We start from the raw sequence: 18235 nt of genomic DNA on the forward strand, positions 1-18235 counted from the left end.
TGCCTATGCGCTAGACGGCTAGCTAGCGTCCCAATTAATGTCTAGGCATTTGAAAAATTAGAAAATGACATCTAGACCTGTTGAGGCGCCTACCTTGACCGCCCAGACCCACTTAGGCACCTGCCTAGGTTGCGATTACTTAGATAAAAAACAGATAACTTTCATTTTGCATTTTATTTTTTCAATAAATTGTAAGAGACTTGTTGAATACTAAATGAACACACATTATATGATTGCTCCCCATATTTTCATTATGTTCCAATGCTTCATAATATATATGTCATTCTATTTTGTAGTTTATGATGAAATTATATATTTTTTAAAATATAAACAGACATTTATTTATACAAAATATAATAGATTTACTTAAATCCGCCTAGGCGCTAGGCCCTAACTCGCCGTCCGACTAGCGCCTAACGTCTTTTAGAACCTTGATCTCTGGTTACCTCTGTCATCGACATTGGTATGGCCGATAGCTCCCATTTCTAGTACAATAACACTTCAACTCACCCACCCGGATACGCCTTCACCTCTATCACCTCCGTCGCTAAAGTTGTTGTCCTACACTTGCCACCACGTCTCAATCCTTCTCAATCTTCACCTCTATCAACAACCACATCATATGATTTATAAAATATAATTTAAGTAGATAGTATCTCTAACATTATATTTCATAAATTGTAGGGTGTTAATAGAATTACTATACATCAAACTCAATTTAATTTTGGAACCACTCCCTAAAAGGGAACCAAAATGAGCTGACATGTCGGCACCTGATTGGTTCCGTAATACCAAAAAAGCGTTTTACTCTCAGAAACCCTTGACGTTGACAAACAAAACGGACCTCCACCACCGTTTGAAGAGAGGCTAAAAATTCCGACCAAAAATCTTCCAAATTCCTCCATCGGAGCCACCAGCCACCTCCGGGGTTTCTCCTTCTCGCACAAAATGCCCCGACTCAATTTTCGTATAATTCTAATTCTGAGGTTGATGTCGACGGTGGCGCATTCCATGCGGTTCGACCTCCAATCGGGCGCCACCAAGTGCATCTCCGACGACATTAAAAGCAGCTCCATGACCGTCGGCAAGTACGCCGTCGTCAACCCCAAGGAGGGATTTCCTGTACCTGATTCGCATAAGCTCACTATCAGGGTAATCTCAAAACCATTTCTGTATCCGGGTCCGTTTCCATATCTGAAAATATGATCTGGGTTTTCTTTATTTACCAATTTTACAATTGGGTTTTGTGTTTAGTCTTGTTTCGTATCTGTTTGGGAGTCGAATGTGGCGAAAAGATTGAATTTTGGGGTGTGCCATTCACAGACCTCATTTTACTTCTTACCCATCTTGTTAATTTTTATCCGTTAATTTTCTTCCATTCATCCGATCCAATGTCCGAAAATTAGAAGGGTGTGTGAAATGTAAAATGAGGTGTGTGAATATCACACCCCTTGAATTTTTCAGGTTGAAGTTTAATGTTTAGGCAAAGCATTGATTCAGAATTTGGATTTCTGTAAATTGGGTTTGATGATTTGCATTGTAAAGTTGGATTTTTTGGAAACAGTTTGGAGATTTGATCTGGTGGTGTTCTGGGTTTGTAACAGGTGACCTCACCTTATGGAAGTAACTATCACTATGGGGATCATGTGGAGTCGGGCAACTTTGCGTTTACTGCTGCAGAGACTGGTGATTATTCAGCTTGCTTTTGGGTGTCGGATCATAAGCCCTCGACGACGGTGACGATTGATTTTGACTGGAAAACTGGTGTTGCTGCTAAGGACTGGTCCAAGGTTGCCAAGAAAGGGCAAATTGAAGTAAGCACTATTTTGATTGCACCTTGATACATTTTTTGTGTTTTAATGCCTCTTTTGTGATTCCGGCATGAGCGTAAACTTTACTCCTTCATGCCTAAAATAGGAATACAAATGCTTGTTGATTATGAATGTATAATACGAAGAACGTAGGACTTCTAAAACTTGTTAGATTCACAAGAAATACCAAGGAATTAAGAATAAACTATACAAATCTACTTTTAATGTAATAACAATCAGCCCGTCTCTTGTGGGCTTCAAAGGCTCGTATTTATGGAGTTAGCATCCTTAAAGTAATATGAATCGATATCGAAATATGAAAATCACGCAACATCGAAAACCTACCATACATACTAAGTTCTTTTATTGGACAAAAAATTAGTAGTAGTCTAATCATATTTGAATGATGATATGTTATATATCCTTGTTATTATGGTTCTCATTAAATGGAAGTATATATTGATCAAATATATGGTTTTATGTCTTGTGCTAGACGATGGAACTTGAGCTGAAAAAATTGTACGGTACTGTGTCATCCATTCATGATGAGATGTTTTATCTTCGTGAAAGGTACCAAATCACTATATCTCGTGCTTAAATAGTTTCTGTGCATGTGGCTCAGTTTCACAATTTGATATGAAGCTGCATTATAATCCATGTGTTGCTTTACTCTACGTTCGTAATTTTAAAAAGTGCTGGGGATGTACAGTTTGGTATTCCTTTTCTTGACAGAATACTAATTACTTGTCTTAATTTGTTTACCCTTTTGACGTTTACCATATCTTTATGTTTGAGATGATTCTTATTCTGGTTCCAATATGAGTACGATATTTGAGGTTTTAGTATTATTTCTTCATACAACAGACTTTAAATGTTGGGATCTTTTGTGTTTTGTTTATTGTCTTTGCTTTGTATTCCTCTTTCTTTTGTTAATCGTCTTCCTTTGCCCTTAAAGGGATACCATGTGAAATCTGAGCAGGACATATTAAGTTGGAGGCATATTAAAATGTAAACTCGTATGCAGCTTTCTGCCAAAATATTGAACCTTATTTGTTCCCTCCCTCATCTCTTATATCCTACTTTTGGCCGTTCCCGTACTTCAGGGAGGAAGGAATGCAACAACTTAATCGATCAACTAACTCCAAGATGGCGGTTTTTAGTGGGCTTTCGCTTTTTGTATGCCTGTCAGTGGCTGGTTTGCAACTATGGCATCTCAAGATGTTCTTTGAGAGGAAGAAGCTCCTCTAGTTCCACTTTGTACTTATTTTTTCAAATTTATTTCTGCAGTTACATACGCACACTATTTTTTGTTCCCTGTATTTTGATGCCTAATTATCTTTGGGCATTGATTTGTTCTGCCGAGAGGTTAGCTTCTAGGAAGGAATCCTATCAAAGTTTTTGTTTGTTTTGTTGAAACTGGTTTCTGTACTTTTTCCAGAGCCAGGAAACTGACTGACTTCATCAACATCATTGGGAAATTTTATATATCGTTGTATAAAAAACATTAGTTTATATCATTTTTATGGGGGAAACTTAATATGAGTCCAATTTTATGAGTCATTATTAGTTATAGTCCAATTTTGTTTTAAATTTTAGGTTAGGTCCAGTGATTTATTATCCACTTAAGCTTATTTGTATATTCTTGCCAAATTTAACCTCAAATTGACTAATTAAGTAATTACTGTTTTTTTAATTTGTTATTAATGTTAATCTTATCCTTAATTATAGGGTTAGGGATTGAAATCTCTTTTTTTCTTCTCATTTCCCCAACCATTAATTTCTCTTTTCTTGTTTCTCCCTCACAATATCTTTCTTTTCCTGTGTTATTTTGCCTAGTAATCTTCTTCCATATTCCTCTTCTCCTCCTCTTCCATAAGAATGATCAATATACATTTGATTGGTTAAAAAAAAAAAAAATGCGTTAGTGTTTTGGATTCTTTGTCTTTTTTTTTTTTTTTGCTTCTTTTTCCTTTATATTATATATATATATTTTTTTTTTTTTAAATTTTGAAGTTCTATCGAATTAGCATTTTCTCTAGTGTTTCCTCCCTCAATATCATTTTTCTTCCCGATTTTTTTTGGTTTTATCTACCTATTCACTGTCCTTTTTTATTTTTTTTTATATTATAATGTACATGTATCATGAATAATTGTATTTATCTACCTATATATATATATTATTTTGTTGATAATTTAAGATTAATTGTGTTTATCTACCTGTACCATAGATTTTTTTTTTTTTTATAATACTCTACCCATATTAGAGATTATTGCATTGTATCATATGTTTTTTGTTTGCAAATTAACTACATGCATCGTAGATTGATTGCATTACCTACCTACATCACAGATTAGTTGCATTATCTACCTACACCATAGTTTAATTAGATATTATTTAAATATATCTTCATGACATATCATAGCTAACTTAACCAATCATTAATGTTGGATGGCCTCGTTCATTGATCCTAGATATTTATTTAAAAAAAATAAACAGGAAATATATCATGTAAATTGTTGTCTAGCACTCATTCTCAAATTCTCATCTCTACAAATTAGAAGAGTATGTTATGGAACAACATATTTATATCATATTTGTGTACCATTACACACGACAAGTGATCATACAATTAACTTCTAATAAAATAAAGTAATTAATTAACATAGTATGTATGCGTGTTTTTAAAACTTTTCAAAATATATTAATTAAAATATAGGGTTAAAAATTAAAAATTTTAAAAAATAAATAAAACCAGACGCATTTTGCGGCGACATTGTGATTGTATGCGTTGGCCTACCATAGAATTTTCAAATTGGCATATTATTTTTGGGGAAACTTAATATGAGTCCAATTTTGTGAGTCATATGATACGAGAATCAACTCATGAGATTCATATGTTAAACTCAATAAATGAACTCAACTCTATACGTCTTATATATTCTGGCTCGCTGCGTGAGTTTGATTCCAATTTATAAAGATCGAAGTCGTTTTATCAGGAGTTGCCGTTTTATCAGGAGTTGCTATTGATCCTTTCAAAATGTTATTGTGCACTTATTAAGTAAATTTCTTGATTATGGTTTTACAAGTGCATGATAAAAGCATCAATCTTTAAGCTATACAGTACATTTTTCGAGCGTCAATAGCAACTCACTCTGTCAAATTGAAGTAACGAAAATATAAAAAATTCAGTTCCAATTTCCACACAACAAAGTTCAAAATACCGTTAATAAAACTGGACCAATGTGTCAGTGACCAACGAACCTATGCCTCTGCCAGGGCAGCAACAATGGCAAGCAAGACTGAGCTTCAGCCTGGCCTACATGACCCAGAACTGCCTCTCCATGACACACCTCAACCAAATACAAGGCCGCGCGGTCGTCACAAACCTCCAGCACCACGCCATCGTCCTCGCCGAGATGTTCCGCTTCGCCGCCATCTCGCCCTCCGGTGACTTAAGCTACGCTCACCGCCTGTTCGATCAAATGCCCCAACCAAACACTTTCTTCTACAACACCCTCATCCGGGGCTACTCTAAAAGCTCGTCTCCGTCGCAATCGGTGGTTCTTTTCAACCAGATGAGGCTGAACTGCGTCGACCCAGATGAGCTTACCTTCACGTTTTTGCTGAAATCGCGGTCAAGAATGAAAATTGATGCGGCTCCGATGAGATTCATGGGATTGCGTTGAAGTTTGGGTTTTGCGCGCATTTGTTTGTACAGAACGCATTGATTCATATATATGGGGCGAGAGGGATACCGGTTGCGGCGAGGCGAGTTTTCGATGAGGCAGTGGCTCATGACGTCGTTTCGTGGTCGGGTTTGGTTATTGCGCATGTGAGAGCGGGGGAATTGGAGTTTGCACGGCAGGTGTTTGATGAGATGCCTGAGAGGGATGTGGTTTCTTGGACTGCTATGATCTCTGCGAATTCCCAAGCAAAGTATTCGAGAGAAATGCTTGATTTGTTTTGGGAGGTGAATCGTGAGGGAGTGATGCCCGATGAAGTCACGATGGTGAGTGTAATCTCAGCTTGTGCGGCTTCCGGAGATGTGGAAACGGGGGTATGCATCCACCAATATATTGATGACAATGGGTTTTTGTGGATGGTTTCGCTCTGCAATGCGCGGATTGACATGTACGCGAAGTGTGGATGCATGGAGCGAGCGTGGCAAGTGTTTGATAAGATGAGCCGGAAGAGCTTGGTCACTTGGAATTCGATGATTTCAGCATGTGCAAACCATGGCAATGCCGACGATGTGTTTGGTTTGTTTGAGTGCATGACTGCTGCTGGTGTTGCACCGGATGGGGTCACATTTTTAGCCCTTTTAGTTGCGTATACACGCAAGGGATTGGTAGATGAAGGGCTCAGACTATTCGAGAGAATACAAACAGACTCTAGAATCGAGGCACGAATTGAGCATTACGGTTGCATGGTTGATATGTTAGGGAAGGCAGGACGGTAGGAGGAAGCATACGGATTGATTAGTAATATGCCAATCCCGGGCAACGATGTTGTTTGGGGAACACTGCTTGCAGTTTGCATAACTTATGGGGATGCTGGTATGGGCGAGAGGGTCGTGAATAGGCTGTTAGAGTTGAAACCAGATGAAGGCGGGTACTACATTCTCCTTAGTGATATTTATGTCACGGCCGGAAGGACAATGGAAGCAAATGCGATGAGGCGACGCATGAATGTTAACGGTGCTAGTAAGACTCCCGGATGCAGCTGGGTGGGAGCATAAGGTTTCCGTTGAATGCTCTATCAGCGTTCGGAATTGCTCAGTCATGCTTTTATGTAATTGTCATATCTCAATGTCTAGTTACCATTAGGATGTTTAGACAAGTGATTGGATGCAATTTATGTTGGTTGCCACCCTAAAATTGGTCAATGCTTCTTGTGCTTGAGAATTGTATGTTAAGCATGGTATTCACAAAACTTCATGAGTCTTGCATATTTATATTTGATTTGAATGTAATAGACGGATTGTATGTTAGATATACGTTCTAACTTGAATGCCATAAGTAGAATACGTATTAGGAAGATTTAATCTTCAAAATTGCATGTGTTAACTCATAAGTAATTAGTAGGGCTATCTAAGATTGTTAACGGTGACGGCTAAATACTAGTGTTTCTTAACTTTGATTCTCTAAAACCGGTTATTGTTTGCTTGTTTTCATTATTGTTGATCTCAATACATTTACTTATTCGCATTTGGTATTTAATTCACAATTTCAACTTTCTTAAATTTTGTATTGAATAGTTGATTAAGAATTTTTTTTAGCACAAATTATTTATATCAGTTATTGAGAAGAATGACATTACTTGAGGAGTTTATACTACATTAACATTGTCCTTTTGCAAGTATTTTTATGTGATTTTAACCTAATTATGCAGGTGGTAAAAATCCTATCACCTTACATTCTTTTGCTCACTTCTACCTCACCTATTGTTATTTTCAAGACCTTAAAACTCATAAGATAATTGATCATGGTGAAAGAATTTAAGGTTTGTATATTTTGACTATGGAAGATATAGTTCTTTCAGATTCAAGTAATCATCAAGTTCTACGTGTAAAATAAATAAATAACTTATTTCGGGATGAAATTATCACACAAACAAACATTGTTGTACGTTTCCTCCTTTTGGCTTGCTTCAATGAATTCATTTTACCGACAAAATAATTGAGCCTATATAGAGAGCTTGTCTTAGTAACTAACTCAAAATATAAATTCACCCAAAAACAAAACTCAAAAATATAAATTGAACTTGGAATTTTCTTTTAGGATCAAAAGAGATACATAATGACCAACTAGAAGGCCCAAACATAATTAGCCAAATAGAAAGCGTATACATTGACTTCTCTTTACATGTTTCTTAAAATGTAGAAAATTCAAACCTAACTAAAGATCACATAGGAATCTAAACCACGTTGTTTTGTTCTCACCAAACATTCTTGGTCCATACGTAGAAATAAATATGTCAACAAGTAACGGAAATTGTATCCAGATGAAGGAGGTAACTGGAACACTAGCAATCAAAATGCTTGCGATAACAATTGATAGTTTCCCGTCAAGCATAATGTAAAGGGCACAAGAAAAGACAATCATCATGGAGGCAATAGATAAAAGTAGGGTGAAAAGGCCTATCATCATTTTTGTGGGCAAAGATTTGTAAAAATCATCTTGAGAATAACGTGATGTGAGAATCCCTAAAAACATGATAATCGAAGTTGTGGAAGAAAAAAGTGAGATTGCATCTGAAAATGCAAATGCTATGAATACCTTTTTAGTTAAGAATGTCGGAAGACCTGTATCTCCATTATTTCCACCAGGAACTGTGAATACTGCAGCAAACATTATGGTGACAATAAGAGCACCTACAACTGTACAAGAAGTTGCTGTTTCCTTCATTGAATTTTCTGCCTCTTTCCACATTTCTTTGTGATTCTCTATAAATACTTCTCGCGGTGTCATATTCTTTTTGTTTACAGCTTCACAATCTTTGGGGTTTGCAAGACTCTCCACCTCCTGCATTTTTTGCAACAAATAATTTATGATGTAACTATGAAACCCGTATCTCTTCATATAAAATCCTTACACATTTGTCGTTTGAAACACCACATGACCCAAAATCATTAGTTAAAAATACATAGGATGATAGTATAGTACGGAGTTAATAATAATGTTTTCTTTTTGTTTTATTTTTTTTATATTTAAAGAGAGTAATTTCTGTTTTTTTTTTTTTTTAAATTGAATAAATAAAGTAACAAAAATATGTGGAGTAGGAGAAAATGAGACCAAACTTATAGCCACAAAAAAAAAAACATATATATATATGTATAAACAACGTATAAGAAAAATATTTCAAAAATACAAGCATATAGATAGATAGATAGATAGATAAATAGTCACCTTGAACCATTGTAGTTCTCTTTGCATTTGTAAAGCTGCACCCTGAATGTGATAAATTTGTGACAATGGGGTAATACTTGCTACCGTATGTAGCATATTATTGCCAAACTTATCTTTCGTCCCTACTATTTCTTGTATTCTATCGGAGTGAGAGAGGGCATATATAAGATTATAAACTTTGTGGTGACGGCATTCAGCAGCAATTTGGTACAGGCTTTGGCGTTTATCATTCGTGTAATGTACGGGATATGAGAAATCTTCAAAGAAATGAGTAATATACTCCACATGCCCTTGTTCTACTGCCACTAACAGTGCTTCTTCCAATTTCTTTCTTTTATAATAACCCGTACTTCCTTTCTTCGCTGTTAGAATTTCTTTACTTGCTTTACACATGAGAGGTAAAAACTGTTGAACTTGCTCATGCATCAGTTTCATCTTATATATACGATTGATTCCTAGGTTCACCAAAAAACAAATACAAATTACAATTATATTAAAATATAATTTATTATTGATAAAACAATCATAAAAATAAATCAATTAACGATATGAATATATATATATGTGGCCTACCCGAACACAAACATGTTGGGAGTTTCGTCGCAAGTCCTTGGAATAAACTCATTCCTGCATTACAACTTACAAGTCAAATTTGATGACAAAAATAAAAACCATTTTATTTACCATAAATGGTCCTTCTTCGTACTATGTTGGTTTTTGTCATAGTATGTGTATTGCTTTGTTTTTTTATATTTTCTTACGAACATGTTAATTTTATTATATTTTATATATCACATTTGTTCTATCTTTTTAATTAAAGTGAGTCACATTTGTATCAATGAGCCTACCTCTATTAAAAATCAAATTGAATTACAGACATGTAAAATACCAGAGGAAATGAGATGCCCTTGATTCTCTTTTTGGTCTGAGAGAGGCCCTTGATTCTCTTCTTTGTTTGAGAGCATTTGATTACTGAGACGAGGAAGAGGTTTTATGCATATACCTATTAAGATAAGAATGCAAGTCCAATCATTAATTCAATGAAATATTTGTTTAAGAAATATTTTTATGTTAAGTTGTGTTTGTGTCATTTTCCTGTCAAACCCGTTCTTTTAGTGAATTGTGTCATGGAACCCAACCTATTTGCACCCATTGAGACCTCTGTCGGAGTGACAACCTTTCCAACCTTAGATTAAATGTCTAACATTTTTTGAAAACTAATCTTTTATTATTTTTTGGTCCTCATGCTTACAATTCAAGATAAGTGGGGTCTCACGCATGTCATGCCAACATTTTTTACAGATATGTTAACGGATTTTGATGGCCTGGCGTAAAGTGTCTCACTAAATTTGAGTTTCAATGAGTTACGTGACATGATTTTAAACTTCCTAAAGCAAAGTGAACCTGCCTTTGAGTTTCAAGAGTAGTTGTCGTAAATAAGCCTTTAATGTTTATTACTGCACATTGTACACTGTCACAAACCAAACGTATAACCCTTAAGAGTGATTACTTTAACCATTCCAGCAGTGTTAAACATTTCCAAAGAACTCAGCCCTCAAACCAAACATATAACAATGGATTTTCTTAATTAGCTATCGGTTGTTATTTAGTGTTACTATCTAGTGATCTTTTTTTTTTTTTTTTTTTCGCTTGTATGTAAAAAGTTTTAGGTTCAAATTCTATAAATGGTGAGTTCATAACCAATTTATTCACCCCGCTCCTTAGTGTAAATATATCTTGTGTGTGTGTATATAAATAGCTATGCATTCTACAGTACCTTTAAAAAAGGGGTGAGATTATAGAAAAATTTCTTAAACAGCTCTGGATTCAACGGAGATATTAAAGAAAGAATAAATGGTAAGTTGTATTACTTAATTAAGTTAAATTATTTTTCTTTACCATGATGAGAGAGAATCAATTAACAACAACATCACACTTAATTATCTTTTTCTTTTCACCTCAACCATTTGTTACTTAGGCATGCATCTATTACATTTTTTCTTGGGGATGAGCTCATTTTCACACTTGAAAATAACATATTTTCATTGTAGAAATTTCATAATCAAAACTGTTCAAAATTTTAATTTTTAATTTTTAATTTTTATTTGAAGATCATCCCTACAAAAAAACATTCAAATTGGAGATCGTGGCGTCTTACAAATGTATCAGATAAATTAATGGTATAGGTACTAAGTAACATATCAATGATATACCATCTATTTATTTAATATATTTGGATGACTAAACAATCTTCAATTTAAATGATTTTTTGTAAAGATGATTTTCAAATAAAGATTAAGAAATAGAATGGTTCCGATTATAAAATTTCTACGGTGAAGATATGTTATTTGCAAGTGAAAAAATGAGCTCATGTCCTTAATGGAGAATGCAAGTATTATTCTTTTCATATATAACTTCTTAAATACGAAATGACTAGGATTTGTTTTTGAAGACCATGTTGCTTGATGTTAATCTTTCTTTAGAATTTTATTCTGGCTTTAATATGGATTAGAGCATTTCCAGCGTTGATAGCCACCTTGATTATAGGCAACTCAATCCCTTTCGTGAATAGTAACTGCCTGTACGTAGTGAACAGTAAGTGTCTAAGTGCATCTCTAGTCTCCACCCTTAAACTAAATAGCCCAGACAATTCGTATTAAAATATTAGTATTTTCATTTTATAAAATAATAATAAATAATTTTATTTTTAATTTCGGATAATAATAAAAGATTGGTTGAAAGTATTTGAGGTGGAAGAACATGGTAAGTGTTTATAGAAAAAATAGTGGCTGACATCCCCATGACGTCAACCTTGTGTCATTGCCCCTAGGGCTAGGGCTATCAATTTCAACCTGGATGACCAACTGGGCTCCGAGCCCCATTGGATTGAATTGGGCTGGAGGAGTTTTTTTGGGTGGGGGAGGGGACTTTACAACCAATCCCCTAGGGGATTCGAACACGCTGGAAGTGCTTTTACTAAAAAAACATGTGATATAAGGAGATAAAGTACAATTAATATGTAATAGAATTAAAAAAAGGGTAAATTAAACTTTGCACTCTTAAGTTTGAGATCAATTACAACCTCATACATCATCTTTAAAACATCATCATTTAACGGTCAAATTAACGGATTGACAAACAGATGCATGAAATTGCAACTAATACACAAGTTTGTGTATGGCATTGCAGTGTTTTAAAGATTATGTGCATTTACATATTTATAACTATTTACAATCTTAGGGGTACTTTGGTATAAAAATAAAAGTATGATGATGTGTCATCTTAGTCATTGGACCAATGTCACGTAAAGTGGACTAATTCTAATAGTGACTCACAAAATTGGACTTATATCAAGTTTTATCTTTTAGAAAGAAAAAAAATATAAAGAGAAAATAAAAAGAAAATTGACTAACCAAAATAGATCAAATTTTCCCATAGACTGAGGCGGCTTCCACTTTGGAATGCAAGACGTTTACTCGCCAATGTTACTAAGGGGATATTCCCATTGCAGTCTATAGCCATGACCAATTTTGGATAATGTTGAATTAAATCCAACGCAATATCTACATATCATAGAAGCGTGAAAAAAGAACACAATAAGTATACTGATAAAATTTTGTAACAAAAAAAAAATCACATAGGGGAAAAGTTGTACCAGGTCTGTTGAAATTAAAACCGAGAGTAATAAGTCGAGCGGCATAGGGAACTTCTAGTGCTTCGGCTGGAGTGAGGGAATAGAGAGAGCGAGCCATCATTTCCCCATTTGGCTTCTCTTGGGCCTCTACCACAAAAGGCACCAGGAACAAAGGAGGTGAATTGGTAACAAATCGGTTGTTCTTTTTAACCATGCTTTCAGCTATTTCAAACCTTTCTGGATAATCTCTTATTAAAAGATGAAGAGCTGTTAAACCATCATCGTCTGTTATATCCAAGTGTTCCTCTTCCATTTTCTCCATCAACTGTTGTATAATGCGCACGCTGCAGTTCTTCTGGATTGCGTAGTGAAGAACTGTACCACTTCGCACAAATGGAAGTGTTTCACTTCCTGCCTGGCTATTTTTGCGAAGACAGTTGATCACATTACCCCAATCATCAGACTTCACATATTCGGCGAAAGTTGGTTCACGTTCTGCGTGCCATGTTTGTTAATTGCTAAATTTCCCATACTTGTATAAAAATATTTTAATACAATTTGACAAGTGGAAAATTCTACGAAAAATATAACAAAATAATCCTACAATTGGAAATGTAATAAAATAATATACAATATATAAATATACAAGGGAGATTCCAATCCTTATTAACATCACCGAGATCTATTGGAGATGTTAATGACTAGTCATACTGGACTTAAAAGTTTATCATCAATTACTTTTAAATAGAATTATATAGGAGTCTGAATTTGTGAGGATACCTTCAGTCCAACTTTTCCTTGCCAACAGTGGCGTAGTACCATGATCAATCGGAGGTGGATACGCATGAAGAATTGACTTCTTTTCTGAAAATGAAAACTTTGATGTTAAGATGATAGATGTTATCGTTCAATTCTGAATTTTTTTTTTCTTTTCCCTTCATACAAATGCTTATGAGTGTGAAAATAATTGCAAAATATTCCTCATTTAAATTAAAATATATAGAATCATAATCACCTACAACGGTACAACCATTGCTGTATATTTATTTCCTTCAAATTTTCATGGATATACGTACCATTTTCATCTGATGGTTCACTTGGCTTCTTCAATTCATCTGACAAAGCATCCCATGCTTGTTTGGCCGTGGTTGCTCTCTTGATAAGACTATAAGTATCATCCCCGCAAGAATTCCAGATTGCGTATAAGGCCTTGGCATCCTTCTTCTTCCAAGCCTTACTAACTTCTTCATTTTCTGTAATAGGAGGTACTTGATGTAAAACATCCAAAAGATCTTTGGCCAACATGTAGGTCTCAATTTGATAACTCCAATCATCATAGTTCTTACGGTTAAGAACTGTATGAACAACTGTAGTTGCCATGTTCAATCTGCCTATTTATCCAACGATATTTTATGTCAATAATCGAGCATATGTGTGAAAAAAGCAACGAAAAAGAAAAAAAACAAAGTCCAACTACTACACTCACAATTTGAGTTGGGGAAATCTTCAAAAGAGGAGGCGGAAGCAGCTAGCGCTATGAGCTTTCTAATTGGTAATTCCTTTGCATGTGTACATAGAAAGTAGCCAAACTTTTCATTTATAGATACAAATGAGCAATTAAAAAAGACTTGGAAACATAGAATTGATTAAAGAAAAAAGACTTCGTAAATTACCAAGAAAGATGCAAATGAGCATTAAAAAAAGACTTGGCGAAACATACACTTGAGAGCAATTAAAAAAGACTTCGGCAAATGGATGAATTTTTTACTTAAAGCTTAAATGCGACTGATGGAGGGGAGAACGTCATAGAATTGACGAAAGCAACGTCATTTCATCATCATCATCATCATCATCAATGCTATATTAGTTTGTAAGAGGGAGAGAAAGAGATGTAATTTGTAAGAGTCGATCGATTTGGCAATGTCCGTGTCAGTTTCCAGCTAGGATTAGGACTTAATGAAGAGGCCAATCAGTACTAAATCGGGAAAGAAAATCTTCCTGATCTTGATTGTATCTTGCCTTTCACTCCAAGGCTCTTGTAAATATTGTTCTTTGGCTACGGTTCATGCCAACAGAACACTAGACACTCTTGTAAACTTGTCGCTATGCTACAATCTCATTCTGATGGTACATGATTTCCACAAACTCCCAAGGTTTTGTTGCTTTAATTAAGCTCAAACATTTTAGTCTCAGTATTCTTCATGCTTTTCTAAAATGAAAAATCCCGAAACTCCTCAAACTTTATTTACGCAGTGGCTTGTTGATTTTACATTACTCACTTCTCAGTTGTTTGGAATTATAGCAATTAAGTTCATTGTGGAAGATATAAAATGTTACAAGTTTATTTCTTAACGTGAAATAGCACTACTTGATGATGATTGTAGATTACACAGGAAAATTGGTAAACAAGTTTTGTTTTCTTCCTTTTACTAAATCGGCTGTAGTATATGCGGGGAAAGCAAGTGAATGTGTGCCGAAAAGCAGAAGGAAAAACACCTAAATTCTGTCATAGAAAATGAATCCAATCAGGCTTCCAAGTGTATTATCTTGCAATATAGACCACTATCACCAGATAATACAATTGAAGAATTGAGATTTGGTTCCCAATTCGAACCTGCACCAGAATTACGTAGTCCCACAAAACTTGGCTTAAATGAAAACTTACAAGTGCCTCTAATGGGATCACATGGGAACCATATTAAGAAATATTGATATATATCTCAAATAGTCTAGGTCAATCCCATTTAAAGTGGATCACGGTTTTGGTCTTTGATGTAAGCTTGATTAGTTGAGTTATTGTACAGACATTTTGTCAATGTAATATACAAAAAGCATCCAACCAGCCACTCTCCATAGACTTTCCATTTAGCCATTTTAATAAACCAAGATGGTGGTTAGGAAAGGCTGAAATGCCTCTATGAGTTTTTCCGACATTCGTAAGGGTGGACTGTAGTGGCAAAGCCACCAACTAGTCCACACTTATGATGAACAGTTTTGAAGCCTTAATGGGTGTTCGTGTAATTTTTGAAATTGGAGGCATTTTGTGAAATCTAATAAATCTCATGAGGTGTTTGTGAATATTTAATTAAAATACCAAATTATTAAATGAGCATTTAGGTACTTTTATATTAGGTCTTAGGTTGACAAATTTTAACGTACATGTAAGATGATGTCATGGAATAGAAACTATACAAATAAAACCCGAGGATGAACATTTGATAGCTGTCATTTTATATGTATATGGTTACAATTAAACTTCATGAGGTGTTCGTGAATATTAAATTAAAATGACAGCTATCAAATGTTTAATTGTATTTTAAAAAGACAGCTATCAAATCTTTTAGATTTTGACCAAAGTCCCTAGTATTTATGTATTAGTGAATTACATGTCAGTTACATAATTTTTTAAAATAAAAATTAGTAATTGATTTAGTGTTTTAATACTCACACCCTTATTAAACTCCTAATTAATTTTCAATTCAAAACATTTCCAAAATATAAAAAATAAAATTAGAATAAGTTTTCAATTTTTTAATCTTATATGTACCCATTCATATAATTTTTCAATTTTTTCTAATCTTAGATGTACCCGTTCTTAAATATACAAGTTTGTTATATGTAAAATGTACCCCTTTTTTAATATAAAATGTACCCATTTTTTATATAAAATTCATTCAATCTTTTTTGTAATCCATTTTTTAAACTTATATGTGTGCATTATGTTTCGTTGATTTAAGAATGTATCAATGTCAAGTTTAATAGAAGAAATTTAATAATGTTATTAAGCCTAATATTTTTTATTTATTTATTTATTTATTTTTGTGTTTTTGAAAGGTATCCACGTTTTGGTACAATAATTTTTTGGTTCGTTTTGATGAATGTACCCATGTATATATATACAATATATTAGAGAGTATAATTTATTTTTGATATTTTGAATCTCATAAATTACAGGTTTTATTTAAAATCTCATTAATATAAATAACTACAAATTTCATTTTTAATTTAAAATATAATAACTTACATAGAAATACAACATTTCATTAATGTCAGGAATTTCAATAAAAAACTGAAAATCACAAAGGTTTCAATCAAAGAACATTGGTAGTTATAGGGATCGCATCCAAAATCTCCCGATAAAGGAAAATTTAGGTACTTAAATATATAATAATTTGATGTACCAAAATTGTTTTAAATCACCTAAATATAATAATCTGATGTACCAAAATTGTTTTAAATCACCTAAAAATACTAAAACAAATTACTATAAATGAATTATGTGCTTAAATATATATTCATTTAGATGCAATATGTCAACAAACAAAGTATCTGATAAGGGCGGAGCCACCTTTTGTGCTTGGGTGTTTTATTAACATTCCACAAATTGTGCAGTTTAGAAGATATTTACTATGGGTTGTTTTATTAACATCCCACAAATTGTTAAGTAAACCCCATATACTAAATACACCCCATACTTACTTTTTAAAAGAAAAATTGTCTTAATACACCCCATAATAAAACAAAAACAAAAAATTTCTCTACGACGCAACCTGCAGAACTGCCACAACCCTTCTTCCGTGACTCTGCTTCAAAACTATAGTAGTGGATATAAGTACATATCTATGTTCATTCATATATAAGGGTAAAAGTCCTGGGGAAAGTCCGGCCCTATAAATTTGGCATGAATACATATTATCTTTCTCTAATGAGCAGATATTTTGCAGTGGATGTGGCAAACATTTAACCGATCAAACTTTCTATTGTTAATATTTACATGGTAGTAATTGGTAATCCTAGCACCAAATTTAATGTTTCGTGTCAAAGTACGAATCAGTTACAGTTAGAGAGAAAAAAAAAAAAAAAAAAAGCCTGAGAGTAAAGTTAATTTAAGAGCTCCAAGAAAAATATTTTGGCGTGTAAGTTTGATCTCACGTTGGATTTGTCGGGTTTGTTAAGAAATCAAAGTCTTAAATTTTAGGCCTAAATAGTCATTTCATTTCTACATTTTATTAATTCAGTATTAAAATTTTAATGGGGTGTAATCAACAATTTATGAGGTGTCAATAGAAAAACCCTTTACTACCTGAGTTTTAATTTTAACCAATTACTCTTCAGAACTTTTATTTTTTATTTTTTATTTTTTTTTGGACAAACAAAGTAAAATTCATTAAAAAGAAAGCTAATACCAGGTAAGGCCAACTCCAAAAGAGAGTCCAGAAAAACCAAGCAAAAGCCCAACACTATAAACGAAAATTACAATGAGAAGGGCCCAAAGTGAGCAGCCCATAGCAGCAACCAAATCGAAAACCATAGACATCCACCTCCACCAACACAGCCGCATCACCACAGTAGATCCATCACCACCACCCAGAAAAGGGCCAAAGAACCAAAAAGATGAATGGAAAATGGGGGTAGGCAAGCTACCTGCATTGGAAGCGCTCCCATAATCCTACCAAATAATGCAAAAAGCACTTTAAATTCTGCGAAGTAGCAAGGGTAAATGGTAGGAATTCACAGTAAGGAGTGATGATTGGAGAGGAACAAGGCAAAGAAAATAGATCTGAGATAAACTCAGGGAATACTGAGACCAAGCTTAGAGCAACCTGAGACACAAAATGCTCAGATAGAAAACAAACAAAAGCTAAAAGCATAAATAGATAAACTAAATCTCCAACCATGGTGGCTTGGAGAGGGAAAAATTGTGGTGGAGTTGGAGGAGAAAGGGATGATGGCTAAATCGGGATGACAGAGAAGTAAAGAAGGGGAGAAAGAAGGGAAACAAGGGTGGAGAAAAGGGAAGAGGAAGAAGAGCAAAAAAACAGGAAGAGACAGACGAAAGGGATGAAAATATAGGGTGGAAAAACGAGGAAGATAGAGGAGG

At 34.2% G+C, this 18235-nt stretch overlaps 2 protein-coding genes and 1 pseudogene across 2 annotated transcripts; 2 read left to right on the forward strand and 1 right to left on the reverse strand.

Annotated features, from left to right (window-relative positions):
- Positions 1–792: 792 nt before the first annotated feature.
- Positions 793–3328, forward strand: LOC103951038 (transmembrane emp24 domain-containing protein p24delta9). Its single transcript, XM_009362324.3, has 4 exons — positions 793–1152; positions 1605–1814; positions 2305–2381; positions 2915–3328. Exons 1-4 carry the CDS (start codon positions 949–951, stop codon positions 3057–3059), a joined length of 636 nt encoding a protein of 211 aa, XP_009360599.2. The 5' UTR covers positions 793–948; the 3' UTR covers positions 3060–3328.
- Positions 3329–4826: 1498 nt separating this feature from the next.
- LOC125474854 lies at positions 4827–6891 on the forward strand (annotated as a pseudogene).
- A 5237-nt stretch (positions 6892–12128) lies between these two features.
- On the reverse strand, positions 12129–13734 carry LOC125475022. The gene is made up of 4 exons (XM_048579353.1): positions 13431–13734; positions 13135–13218; positions 12376–12849; positions 12129–12283 (listed from the first exon to the last, which is right to left on the reverse strand). The coding sequence occupies exons 1-4, from the start codon at positions 13732–13734 to the stop codon at positions 12129–12131; spliced, it is 1017 nt and encodes a 338-aa protein (XP_048435310.1).
- Positions 13735–18235: the final 4501 nt, after the last annotated feature.

Source organism: the organism of the source record quoted next, unplaced genomic scaffold, assembly GCF_019419815.1.
Source record: "Pyrus x bretschneideri cultivar Hongxiangsu unplaced genomic scaffold, Pyrus_bretschneideri_v1 Contig13, whole genome shotgun sequence".
In the NCBI taxonomy this organism is placed as follows: domain Eukaryota; kingdom Viridiplantae; phylum Streptophyta; class Magnoliopsida; order Rosales; family Rosaceae; genus Pyrus; species Pyrus x bretschneideri.

Bases quoted from the DNA above. Each gene is read 5' to 3' on its own strand.
- LOC103951038 (XM_009362324.3), top strand. From the start codon at position 949: ATGCCCCGACTCAATTTTCGTATAATTCTAATTCTGAGGTTGATGTCG. The intron at 1,815-2,304 runs GTAAGCACTATT...GTCTTGTGCTAG, and splicing joins CCAAGAAAGGGCAAATTGAA to ACGATGGAACTTGAGCTGAA. The intron at 2,382-2,914 runs GTACCAAATCAC...CCCGTACTTCAG, and splicing joins ATGTTTTATCTTCGTGAAAG to GGAGGAAGGAATGCAACAAC.
- LOC125475022 (XM_048579353.1), bottom strand. From the start codon at position 13,734: ATGGCAACTACAGTTGTTCATACAGTTCTTAACCGTAAGAACTATGAT. The intron at 12,850-13,134 runs GTATCCTCACAA...CATGGCACGCAG, and splicing joins AAGGAAAAGTTGGACTGAAG to AACGTGAACCAACTTTCGCC. The intron at 12,284-12,375 runs GTACAACTTTTC...TATGATATGTAG, and splicing joins TTTTAATTTCAACAGACCTG to ATATTGCGTTGGATTTAATT.